Source organism: Dreissena polymorpha, chromosome 14, assembly GCF_020536995.1.
Source record: "Dreissena polymorpha isolate Duluth1 chromosome 14, UMN_Dpol_1.0, whole genome shotgun sequence".
NCBI classification, from domain to species: Eukaryota; Metazoa; Mollusca; class Bivalvia; order Myida; family Dreissenidae; genus Dreissena; species Dreissena polymorpha.
Window position 1 is genome coordinate 56,027,936 of NC_068368.1, and position 13,365 is coordinate 56,041,300.

At 37.6% G+C, this 13,365-nt stretch overlaps 1 protein-coding gene across 2 annotated transcripts in view; it reads left to right on the forward strand.

The window, feature by feature from the left end:
* Positions 1-12,055, forward strand: part of LOC127856923 (uncharacterized) — a 29,727-nt gene extending 17,672 nt beyond the window's left edge. The window contains exons 2-6 of one of the 2 annotated variants that reach the window (XM_052393120.1): positions 4,460-6,231; positions 8,326-8,565; positions 8,741-8,848; positions 9,870-10,066; positions 11,709-12,055. In XM_052393120.1, the coding sequence (XP_052249080.1) occupies positions 4,460-6,231; positions 8,326-8,565; positions 8,741-8,848; positions 9,870-10,065 (2,316 nt within the window). In that variant the 3' untranslated portion in view covers position 10,066; positions 11,709-12,055. The remainder of the gene's footprint in view (positions 1-4,459; positions 6,232-8,325; positions 8,566-8,740; positions 8,849-9,869; positions 10,067-11,708) is intronic. The other variant, XM_052393119.1, reaches the window with a different exon arrangement.
* The last annotated feature ends 1,310 nt before the right edge of the window (positions 12,056-13,365 follow it).

Genomic DNA, 13,365 nt, shown 5'->3' on the forward strand with positions numbered 1-13,365 from the left:
CTAAAATGATAGGAGTATTCAATTTCTTGAACACTTGAAATTCTTGTGTCAATGTTAACCTGCAAACATCCATAGGAAGTACGACCTTGCCCATAATTTTCATTTTTGTTCCATCAACAGTCTGTGCAAAAGGTATACTTTATGCTTCTAAATGAAATTCCTTACATAACCCACTTTTCTTAAAAAGGTCATATGTAATGCATGACATAGATGCCCCACTGTCTATCATTGCAGCTGTAGAAAACTTTCCAAGCCTAATATCCACCAAATTATTTTCCTTTCCCAATTGATATGTTTTCACATTTTTAAAATCATTCCGGTAATCAAAATTACTTCTAGAATTATTTCCGTCACATTGTCTGTCACTATAACTAAGTTTATTTTGAGTCTTGATTTGGTGTCCCTGGCTTGTCTCGCGTTGATCTCCAGAATGCGCACCCTCCGCCATCTTCGCAATGTTAATAAGCTCTTCCATTGATTTGGGCTCCTTCATCAACACACGTCTCTTGATTTGGCTGCTCAGACCATGAAATAATTATACGAAATTCTACCCACTTAACAGTCGAAATACTACCCGTATTCTCCACCATTATGTCACAGGACGCCATTTATGCTATTGTTGAAGTGGTGTAATAACAATTAAATCAAAGTTCTTTTTTTATATTTTATTTCCAATGTACTCAACTAATCTTGTATGTGTCCACATTACTAAAAATCTATTAATTGCTACTCGTTTTCACGCATCCAGTTCTTAACCTTCCTAAACCCTCACTGACTATAATCTCAATCCCTAACTCCCTTCTCTTAGCATTCTGACACAGCCCTAATTCCTTTCTTCCAATCAAATCTAATTATCTTAATATGCATCTTTCAGTCATTGGTCACATTCATATCTTTCACCCATCCAACTGTCACTCACAACCTTTTACATAACTATTACCCCCTACTATTTCACACATGTGTAACCGTCTACCCCTTAACCTGGTGGAACTACTTCTCTATAGGTGTCCCTGAATTCTCTTTGATGATATCTCAGGGTCTCTGGTATTACCACACCAATATAATGAAAGACAACTTACTTAATTACCAACATACATGAAATATAAACTAATGAGCATCATAAAACATATTAAATATACTTTCATAACTTGCCCCTGGTTACAATATTATATTTGGCATAAATAAAATTAAATATATAGCCTAGTTAGCAAGTAATTTATTATTTTTTAAATGGTACCGCTTTTAAAGCCGAAAGAAGGCTTTGTAGACGTATACGTCCATTTCGACAAACGCGATTATTTGTAAGTTTTAAAGCGAAAAAATGACGGATTTCTTCCATATATATTCTAATTGGCATAGATAAAATATGCTTCTTAATTATACTTAAATTTACTATTCCAAATAAGGTGTGTGGCTTTAAAATGGTGAACTATTTAAAAAGACATCATTAAAAATGTTAACTGGATCGCGCTTTATTCTCCCAACACAGATCTTATAAAGTCACGTGGTATAGACACCGTGTCAATTAAAAACAAAATTAACATAACATTTAACTAGAGTCATGCACTTCGCCTTCTATAGTGCTTTGTCTTTTAGTTATTCAACATACCTCTTACACGTTCGATCGTTCATGAAACATACCACACATCAACACACCAATATATTTGATAATTAAAGTTATATCATGCTATGTATTGAATGAGACAGCTTTTGTTTATCTTTGATTTTTTTAATTGTCGATGCTGAGTCTTCAGACCACCTTTACTTTGATGGTCATGGGTAACTCGTATTTTTTTGACCCCGGATGGATCGAAAGATCGGGGGCATATTGTTTTGGCCTGTCTGTCTGTCTGTAATTCATTGTGTGTGTCCCAAAACTTTAACCTTGGTTAAAGTTTTGAGATAACTTTTGAAATATTGAACATAGCAACTTGATATTTGGCATGCATGTGTATCTCACGAAGCTGCACATTTTGAGTGGTGAAAGGTCAAGGTCATCCTTCAAGGTCAAAGGTCACCAAAAAAATCAAAGCGGCGCAATAGGGGGCATTGTGTTTCTGACAAACACATTTCTTGTTATAAAGATGAAATAAAATTTATAAAGATACACTAATGGTATAAATCCTATGTCGTTAAATCATTATTTAGATGTTAGAATGTTTAAATTATAATTGTTTATAAATGTATTTACTTAACACATGCCAGTAGGTATATGTTTGACGCTATTGTAACCAGTGTCAGTGCTCATGAAACTTCCTAATGCTTAATCGTCGATATTCTCCACTAAAGAAAGTTACACGTTCAGCCTCGTTCTGAAATTCGATGCGTCACGTGATATCTAAAAATAGCAACAGTGCTAGTATTGTGAAACTGGTGATTTGCGTGTGATGTAGCTAAGAATTGCGCAGAAAAAGGCATTCGCTTTCTTTGATCTCAAAGATATAACTTTTATAGTTTATCAACACCGACCACAATCAACGCCGTATATATATTTTAACGATATTTTTTGTCATGTGTTTACTTTATTTTTTCGAAATATTGTACGAAATTTTCGTTGATTTTGAGGGTTTATGTGCTTTTAACTGCTTTCTGAAATTATATTCAAAAGTTCTAGGGATTTAACTTGCTGTATAATCAACACAATAAAGTGATTTTTGAGTTTACTTGAAAGTTGTAGCATATTTTTGGGGACAGTTTGGCTAGATGTTTTGAAAAAAAAAGTTATTTATTGCCATTGGGAAAGTGTTTTTTTTTAACTTTTTGGAATTGGGAAATAGTCTGTAAGAGGCTGTGCATTTTGGGCAAAAAAAATCACTAAAAGCTTACCATAGGTTACATTTTTTATGTTGTATTACATTAACCCATCATACGTGTCTCATACGTTTGAGATTGACGTGTCATCTGTAACGTAGCTGACAATGTGGCACATTTTCGGTGGTGTATCACATTTACCTGTCATGTGTGACATAGCTGGTCATAAGTTAATTCACATTTTGATGTCGTATGATATTTAATTGTCATTTGATATGGCTTACCATGTGTCACATTTTCTATGCTGTATGAGATTGACCTGTCATATGTGACATAGTCGATCATGTGACATATTTTATATAGTGTATGACATTGACCTTTCATCTCTGACATAGCTGACCGTGTCACATTTTCTGTGTTGTATGATATTGACCCGTCATCTCTTTAATAGACCGTTCATCTCGGACATAGCTGACCGTGTCACATTTTCTTTGTTGTATGATATTGACCCGTCATCTCTTTAATAGACCTTTCATCTCTGACATAGCTGACCGTGTCACATTTGCTATGGTGTATGACATGTTTTAAACTTAAAACAGACTTGGAAGTCATTCTTCATACTGAATTATCATTTCAATAAAATACATTTTGGTATTAGTGAAACCTTTTGTGCCGTTGATAAGACACAATTTTGGTACAATTTAATTGAAACTTGCTTAGATAAATTTTCTAAAGATGATATTTCGACTGCTTTGAAATTGGTAACGGTCTCACCGTCTGTGTGGTTTACGTTAAAACCATCATGGTCGCTTTTAGTCGGATCGGTTGTCTTTTATCGCCCAATCATTATAACTTGCTGGGCCGACTTTAAAATGGTTTATGGAACTTCGTCAACATATGGGCACGTGGTGTAATCAATGTGCAGACAAAAAGCCAAAATATCGTTGAACTAACAAAAGTGCATCAACTCGACACGTCACGTGATATCTATCCTTTATTTCAGTTTTTGTGAGGCAAAAATATGATTACAGAAAATCAGAAAAGTAAAGCTACTTCGTTCCTTAACTAAAAGTACTTTATTAAAGCGGATATATACGATTTTGTCAAATATTTATGAATTAATATAAAATGTGTAAAAAAAAACTTATTACATATATATTTCAATATAAATTAAAATAAAAGTTAAGAAGAACATGTGTCGAAAAATGCGAAATAAGCCAGATATTTAATTCTTAAATTGAAAACGGCTGTACAACCGAATTCGCCAGCATGTATACCATACATGTACGATGTGAATCTAAACTTAGCTTAACGGTTTATATGAATTCCTGCAACGATATCTATTCATACGACACACGAACACTAACTCCGATCCTAATACAAAGACGAATGCTTCGGTTATTGTAGGAAAATATGTACGTCACAATCGGCTCGGGGCGCTTATTTGTCTTTGCTGCATTTTATGAAATTCGGCTTTAATGTATAATTTTTCTTGCCTATTTTGTGTTATTGTAACATATTTTATCAATATATTACAATTAAACACATATAAAAAATCGTATATACCCGCTTTAAGCCGAATTAATAAAACTTGTTTAATCCTGTACCAAGCCCATCAACACAAATCAGTCAGGGTGTGCTGTTTTGTGTGACGAAGCTCTAGTTATGCAAGTACATTTGTAATAAGTATTCGTTGTGCACTTTTCAGAGTTATATCCAGGCTCTTGCAAGAGAAGGCGAATTTGTCGAGAAGACTGTGTATCCCCGGGACTGCGACCTAGAGGCATTAGAACGTATCGAAGCGCAAACTGGATGCGTCCTTGAACACGGGCAAGGAGATGCGTTTTCCTTGAGGGGACCTAGGCTGTATCTGACCGTTGCTATTACTCTGTTAGAAGAAATCGCTACCCGAAATGAGCCCCAAACCCCAAAATCAAAGGCCGCGTCCCGGAGGCTTTCGACGGCATTGGAGCAGACGCTCACGAAAACGAACCACAAGTGTGGCTATTATGGTAAAGCGTCCGATGCAGTGAAGAGGGCGATAGCCAGCTGCATAATTATATCAGAAGATCAAGATGAGAAGACAGAATACATTTTGATCGACGATGATAGCGAAGAGGAAAATATCAAGGAATGGGTATGTTTGGATGAGACTGTTCTTGAAGATGACTTTGCTGGTGATAACATCGATGATGATGTCATTATTATTGAAACACCGAGGGTACCAGTGTCTAAGACATCGTTATTTTTTAGTGAAGACGATAGTGAAAGTCCGGATATTGACCAGGGCGTTGAAGTTGTGACAAACGAACTCAAAAGAATGAGGACACCTTCCTATGGCAATCCTAAAGCCACCAATGCTAGACCAAGCGCCGCTGTAAGGCCTTTGATTTTTTCAGAGTGCGCTTCTGTATCGTCGAAGGAAACGGCAAAGTTCGGCGAAGGTATGTCAGAAACAGAACGAGCTATTGCTAACACATCTAGTGACTTTAAACCTAAAAACGATCATCTGGATGGACATAAGAAAGGCGCCGATAAAGTGAGACATGAAACAAGTAAAAGAAAGTTATCGGTAGACAGCTCAGCTGCGGTTGAGATTATGACGCACAGAGATCACATGCAGAGAACCAAGAAGCGAAACAAGCGTCGCAGAATTCGGAGTTCCGTGTCGGTCGCGAGCGATTCCGGAATTGTTGAACGTGAATCGGCAGAAGCGGACCCCGGAAAGAAAAAGAGCAAGAAGACCAAGAAGAATAAAAAGAAGCGCAAGCCCAAGCCAGCAATGGATAAAGACAATGCAGAGGATCCGTCTGATATAAGTAAGGAGAAAGGACTCCTGCGTAGCAGGCGGGATTTGAAACCAGAGTCGTGTGAGGAGCAGCCACCACTCATAGTCGCAAAGCGATCTTTAAATGAGAAGGAAAATATTTCGCAAACTGTTAGGTTAAGCAGGTGGGACCTCACACCAAACAGCTATGCGGAACAGAAGATTAATTTTGAAATGAAATTAGAGAACTTTAAATTCGGATCGCAGACGACAGACAATCGTGCTTCTATAGTTACTAAGAAATCGCCGATAATAATATCCGTAAGAAATGATTCTCGATCAGTGAGTTTAGATCGGTCAGAGAGACCTGACAGATTTAGCCAGAAGGCTATTAACTTAAAAGATCAGGTAGAGTCTCGTGTGGAACGCTTAAGAACCATACATAGCGCGACATCGAAAGACAGTTTAGCCGGAGGCTCCCATGAAGGAAACATCGAACCGGAAGTTCAGTTTATATCTCGTCTGCTGCCAACGAAGGACCCGCTCGTTACGGGCTCACAAGACAGTCTAAATGGAAACTCGAACCAGCTACACGAAGAGCCGAAAGCTCCGGCGGCTACCCTTCTGCTGCCCCCTCAGCCCCCGCCTGCCGCGGCATCAAAAGGCAGCTCCTTGCGCTACATCGTCATCGACGGCAGCAATGTGGCTATGTGGTCAGTATTTTACATTTACAAATGAGCCGTGCTGTGAGATAAACAGACTTCATTAATGTGCGTAAAGTGTCATCCAAGTCAGCACAGGCAAATCTGGTTCAACAACTTCCTTTTTTATGCCCCCGATTGAAAGATCGGGTGTATATTGTTTTTGGCCTGTCAGTCTGTCAGTCATTGTATGTGTGTGTCACAAAACTTTAACCTTGGATAAAGTTTTATAACTTTTGCAATATTGAAGATAGCAACTTCATATTTGGCAAATGTGTATCTCATGGAGCTGCACATTTTGAGTGGTGAAAAGTCAAGGTCATCCTTCAAGGTCAAAGGTCAAATATCATTGTATTTTTCGTTCCTAAAACTTTAACCTTCGTTAAAGTTTGGTCATAACTTTTTAAATATTGAAGATAGCAACTTGATATTTGGCATGCATGTGTATCTCATGGAGCTGCACATTTTGAGTGGCTAAAGGTCAAGGTCACGGTCATCGTTCAAGGTCAAAGGTCAAATTTATGGCTTCAAATTTATGGCTTCAAAGCGGCGCAATAGGGGGCATTGTGTTTCTGACAAACACATCTCTTGTTATTGAATTTTTTGGTTTCAATTAAGTCTCATCTACACGAAAATGCTGCACAAGCTTAGCTGGAACAACACTACGTGTAATTATTCCGGTTTTACCAGGGGGCGGCTAAAAAAAAATGCGTGGTTGGGGAACAGTTAAAATCAGATAACCCTTTCTCTGATACCTTATTAAAACATATGTTGATAACGAAAATTATTTGTGACAGGGACCTATACAAACAAAGGGATACGAAACTCAAATGAACCGAAGAACAAGCTAACGCGTTGTTTGTATAGTTCCCTGTTTGTTACGAAGCGCCATACCCAACAGCAAAAATATTTCAAGCGTATTGCATTCATTCAAAGCTAAAAGGCATATGTCTTTCCAGCGATTTTCCTTGTCAAATTGGGAAAAGTACCCGTACCGGTCCAATTGGGAAAAATTGAGTCGTGAAAACCTCAAAATTGGGAAAATCGCGTCGTGAAGATTGGGTCTTATTATATATTATAAATAACAAAGTATTATAAAGAACACACAAAATCAATTACTAGTTGTTTTAATCTCTTATAAAGCAATGTCTTTCTCTTTCATTTTTTTGAAAATTTCAACAATCTTTGATGTTTGATCATCACTCAGTTGCTGGCATCCCTCTCTGCACAGCATCATTAATGCTGTCAATGTGTCCTGTGATAGACGGTTCCGATTGGTCTTGCAAAGATTGTTTGAAATCTTGAAACCAAACTGCGTCAGTAAACGGTATCCACATGCCTGATGACTCTTTTTTAGTTTTTTTGCATAATATTTGCTATTATGACTCATTTCAAACTACGATAAGGTTACAAACCGACGTAAAACAGTTCGCTGGCTGCCTGACAAAAGAACCGGAAACAGTACCGACTCTATTGATTGAACGCGCTGAATAATAAAACCCGAAATTAATCGAGTGCGTGGTTACACACAACTATACGATTTTCTTTGTTCACTCGCCGAAAGTTGGGTTTTGTTACGAAACTTTCGATTGTTTTGAGAAAAAAATCGGACGCCGATTGGGATTTGTCAGATGCCGATTGGGAATTTGGGAATTTTCGCTCGATTGGGAAAGTACCGTTTACCGGTACTTTATAAAGAAGGAGGAAAATCGCTGCTTTCAAATTCTTGTGTAATGCATTACCACCGCGGTTTAAATATAACAGTCCGAGAATCCTCTTAGCTTGCATTGTTTAGTTTATTCATTTTAACTCCGTTAATTTCATATCTTGTTGCAGTCTATTTTGATAATCCAATACTTCAGCAAGTTACTCAGCAAGCGCGGTCGAATTGCATTACTTACTATCAGACACGTTTGACTCAAATATTAACTAACAAAATATCTCTTCGTTATATTCACGGTCGGATATTTTAAATATGTATTCTGATGCGATTTGTCTTTTCTGCTCTAAGGATTCTGCATTTTATTCTTATTTTTCTTACTTTGTATAGTTGTTACATTTCGTGAATATTCTTTTAAACCTTCCTTGTTTTGTATCTCCTTGCAGCCACAGCGGTAACTCGGACGTGTTCTCTTGTCGTGGCATTCGCCTCTGCGTGGAGTTCTTTAAGCGGCGCGGTCACCGCCTGATCACCGTCTTCCTGCCGCACTGGCGGAAGTGCCGGCCGGTCGGGAGCGCCTCCGTCACTCATCGGTATGAGTTGGACGCACTGGAAAAGGAGGGGCTACTCGTGTATACGCCCTCGCGCAAGATTGGCAACAAGCTCGTCGCCTGCTATGATGACAGGTAATTGGAGGTTTTATGCTGGGATTTCACAGTGAGGTGAAGGTTGCATTTACGGGACTGCAAATAAACTTCAAATCGACGGGGTTTGCGTGCTTCGACATGCAAAATGAAATGGATTCAATTTGTCAAGGTATAAACCCTTTCATACAGTCCTATTTAAACTATGTTTTCCCAGGTTCATTGTGGAGCTTGCGGAACGTGAGGAGGGCGTGATTGTGAGCAATGACCAGTACAGGGACTTGCAGAAGGAGAAGAGGTCATGGAGAAAGGTCATAGAGGAAAGGTATGTTCGCCGGCGTCCGTAAGGTCGGCTCAGTTGGCTGCATTTTTGCCAACGAACACATTCCTGTGGATGACTGGAAATGACAACAAGTAATAACTAGATGATAACTTTTTATAATACCGGTTCTTAGTCGGTAATCTAGTAGTTTTTGTACAGAGTATTTAATATATTAAATTAAAATATTCTACATTCAGTCTCCTTTAGCTTTCAAATTCACCCCTAAGAATCCAACATAACAGTAAAAGATGCTATTTTACACTCTTCATCCCATTCAAGAATCTTCTTGTACATGAACGTATACAGCTTAATATAATTATACAACTTTAAATTTAACATCATTGAGCCACACAGGTCTTTTTTCTCTAGCGCTATATCCACTTTTTTACTGTTCATTATCCACAGACCTATTTAATTAAAAGCAATTCAACAGTATTATTCACTTTTGAATTCACCACTACCGTGTTTTACGTAACATCTTTGTTCAAAAAACGTTTGGTTCCATTTATTTTCACCCCACTTTCAAATTGCTCATGTACACGTGTTCCTTAGAATTATGGTAATGCAACGACTATTTGTCAACGGTATATTCATCACTATGGCTGAACCTCATTAATCAATGCCATTTTTGGTTACACCTCTTTTTAGAGAGCCCTTATCTGTATGTATTTAGTTAATGCAACACATATTCACATATTAATTCATTCAAACGTCCTTGTTAAATATAAGTGTTGCTTCCCTGTTGTTCACCGAATTTCGGACTGCGTGTGTATACGTAATTCTAAGAATTAAGATAATACAAACAATGCTTTCACCTGTTTATTTACCACTATATGACTAAACGTTCATGAGCATTTTGATTCACTTTTTCAGAAGTTGAGTTACTTCTAAATGGTTTATATCTTATATGTCTTGTCACAGTGTTTTGAAAGTGTTGCTTGCCAAAAATATAGTCCCACGTACTTTAATAATGTTTTTATCAGCAGAAGTTTCACGATGTTTATAATTTCTGTACCGCTTTCAGACTGCTCATGTACGCGTTTGTACGGGACCAGTTCATGGTACCCGAGGATCCCCTGGGACGGACAGGTCCCACCCTGGAAGCGTTCCTCAGGCGCGCCCCGCCTCGCCCCCTCCCACAAAACCGTGGCAACAGCTACGCATGTCCCGCGCACCTGTACAAAGACGCCACAAAGAATCCTCATTTGCATTTGAAGTAAGGTAATTCGGTTGATCCGTAGCCCACCCTTTTCCATATGATTATCTTAAAAACGCTTCGACCGAAAACCATGGAATTGGTATGGTGGTTGCGTTGGGTTAAGGAAGACTCATATTGATTATAAGGTCACAGGTCAAAGGTCAATGTCGCAAGGGCTCGTAACATGACATTAAATGAGCAATACTCATTTTAAGTATAATTCGTATCCATCTGAAACATCCATTTTAAAGACTATATGTTGGTGTCCATCAGAAATATCCATTTTGAAGACTATCGATTGGTTTCCATCAGAAGCATCCCATTTGAAGATGTTCAATTGGGATGAAACAGCATTTGAACATTGGACAATGATTTCAATATATATTGGATGATTGAGGTACTTGCAGCAGTAAAAAAAAACGCTCAAGAATTAAACCGTAATGCTTTTATATCGACTATTGACAAAACTCTGTTACAGTCAGTTCATTGAACCATACATCGATTTTTATTGCTGTCTAATTTATAACTGAAGCCATTGACATCATTTTAATTATTTTAAGTTACACACATTTTTGTAGTGGATGGGGCGATAAATGTTTCACAAACATCTATTGGTTTCTTAATGTTAAAGAAGCTTTTACCACACGTCATAAAAGTATATGTGGGAATTGTATGTAGGTCAGGTTAGGAGTAACACCAAAATCTTTGTTATAATGTATTTGTGTCGGGCTCTGTGAAAAGAGGGTTTAACGCATGTGCGTAAAGTGTCGTCCAAGATAAGCCTGTGCAGTACGCACAGCCTAATCAGGATCGACACTGTCCGCTTTTATGATATAATTTACGTTTAAAGAGTCTCTTAGCAAAAATCCAGTTTAGGCGGAAAGTGTCTTCCCTGATACGCGTGTGCGGACTGCCCAGGCTAATCTGGGACAATACTTTATGCACATGCAGTAACCACATTTTCAAAGAGCGCGGCTCATTTGTGTTTTAACCCATTATATTTATGGAATTTTACTTTCATTTTCAATGTAAAAAAATGGTTTCCTATCTAAAAGTTTCATTTACGTTGTATCATAAAATTTGACAATTTGTATCATAATTGCTTGTAACTTAGAGGGGCAAATCTATTTTACAAATAACACATGTTTATAGCGAGAAAGTGGTTTTAATATAAAGAGGGGCATGACCCTTTTTCAAAGAGCCTTTTTTAGATTTACTCTTTCAAATGCGCACACATTTATTGTTCCCTACCGGTTTCACCGGAGGGGACTTATGGTTTCCGCTCTGTGCGTCATGGTTTGCGCTCTGTGCGTCTGTCTGTGCGTCTGTCTGTGAGTCTGTCTGTCTATCTGTCTGTCTGTCTGTCTGTCTGTCTGTCTGTCTGTCTGTCACACTTTCTGATCCTGCGATAACTTTAACGTTCATCGTATTTTTGTATGAAAATTAAAACGTGTTCAGATGGCAATATGGAGATTATGCACGTCTTTTCATTTTGTTCCTACGTCAAGAATTCTGGTTGCAATGGCAACAAATATAAAAAAAATCTGACAACGGTGGAGCCGGAAGGGGACATGTATTGCTTGGCAATAGTCTTGATAATAATATTCTATTGAAAGAAATTATATTCAAGTAAATTTGCACCTCATAATTATGTTTTCTGTTTAGGAATCTCGCAGGAAACCACGATGTTTTTGGACGTAGTTTACTAGACACATACGTCGACGACATTGGCACCGTAAGATACGCCGAGCGTTTCTAACGTCACGTTATCGCTTTAGATCATCCCAGGATACATTCCAGAATTATAGAAGTCTGGCTTATGAGAGGAACATCTGCTCACATGACAAATATATTATTTCATTCTCCGACATTTATATTAAAAATAGTGAGGTACATCATTATATGATACAATTGTTTATGGTAGACTAATATATATCGGTGAGTCTGTGTGGTAGGGGTATGGGTTGCTGTTTATTAACATTAAAACATTAATGGTGGAACAATACACGTGATGGTTTATTTTGTTTTGTTGATATGGCCAATCCATAAAATTTTCATTTCAAAGCTGTGCATTCGCGAAGATAGTGCTTGAAAACTGCCTAGAAATAAATGGAAAACTAAGAGGCCTTTAAATACCTTAACAAAAGTGGAAGCTGAAGGTGCTTTAAGTTATCAGATGTTTTCTCAAGAGCGCAATTGCAAGATAGAAGAGATTACCATTGCCACATCCACAAGAATTCGTCCACAACTGGTGTCGAAGTTTTTGTTCATGTTAAATCATTTCGTTTTTTATCGAAATTCCTTGATAGTGTCCGTATGTTATCTCACAACAAGGGCGATAGCCAGCGTTGAACGGTGTTGATACACTATTATGATGTGACTTAGGGTGAGAATCGTATCACAGCTACGATTCCCTTGTGGGACATTGTCCAAATAAAATCGACGTGAAGTAAGAATCACGCAAATAACTGATTACGTATGCAATGAATAAACCAAGAAAACGCTGAGAATGCGTAACTTTGGGTTTCTTTTCAATATTTAATTACATGTGCTGCTGTTATCAACACTAACAATGAACATGCTTTCAATTTTTCAAACTTGATAATATAAGTCAATCATGAAATGTTTGCATCTGGTACGCATTATTCGTTGTGTTTACATGTTAGCGATGTTGTATACAGATTACACATTTTTCCTATTGTGGCGAAACTGTAAAATTTACATTGTTTCCAATTTTTCCTTGGTAACAATAATAAGTTTCGCTTTGTTGTCTTAACTATTGTAGTGTGAAAAGTTATGTAAAAAGCAACCACATTACAAATAAATAACATTCAGAGAGTTTGAACAAGAATCTTTGCAATTATGCGCACCTGCCTTGTTTCGTACATGATATAGTTCGACTGTGTTAAGTCTATACCACACATGTTCATAGTTTAAGCGTCCCCACATCGTTTTTAGGTGTCTAAATGAAAACGCATTAGACAATTTCAAAAAATTCGAAAATCGTGTAAGAGTCATGAAAAAAAAGTTAAAGAAAATATTGCTTCAATGTTAAAAACAGTAAATGCATACACGATATTTACGGTAAGTTACAATTAATATTATGCATTTTTATGCCCCCGAAGGAGGGCATATAGTGATCGGACCGTCCGTCCGTCCTTCCGTCACACTTTGCGTTTAGGTTTCGCGTTAAGGTTTCGAAAAATGCTCATAACTTCTATGTCCCTTCACATAGCAACTTGATATTTGGCATGCATGTGTATCTTATGAAGCTGCACATTTTGAGTGGTGAAAGGTGAAGGTCACGGTCATCCTTCAAGGT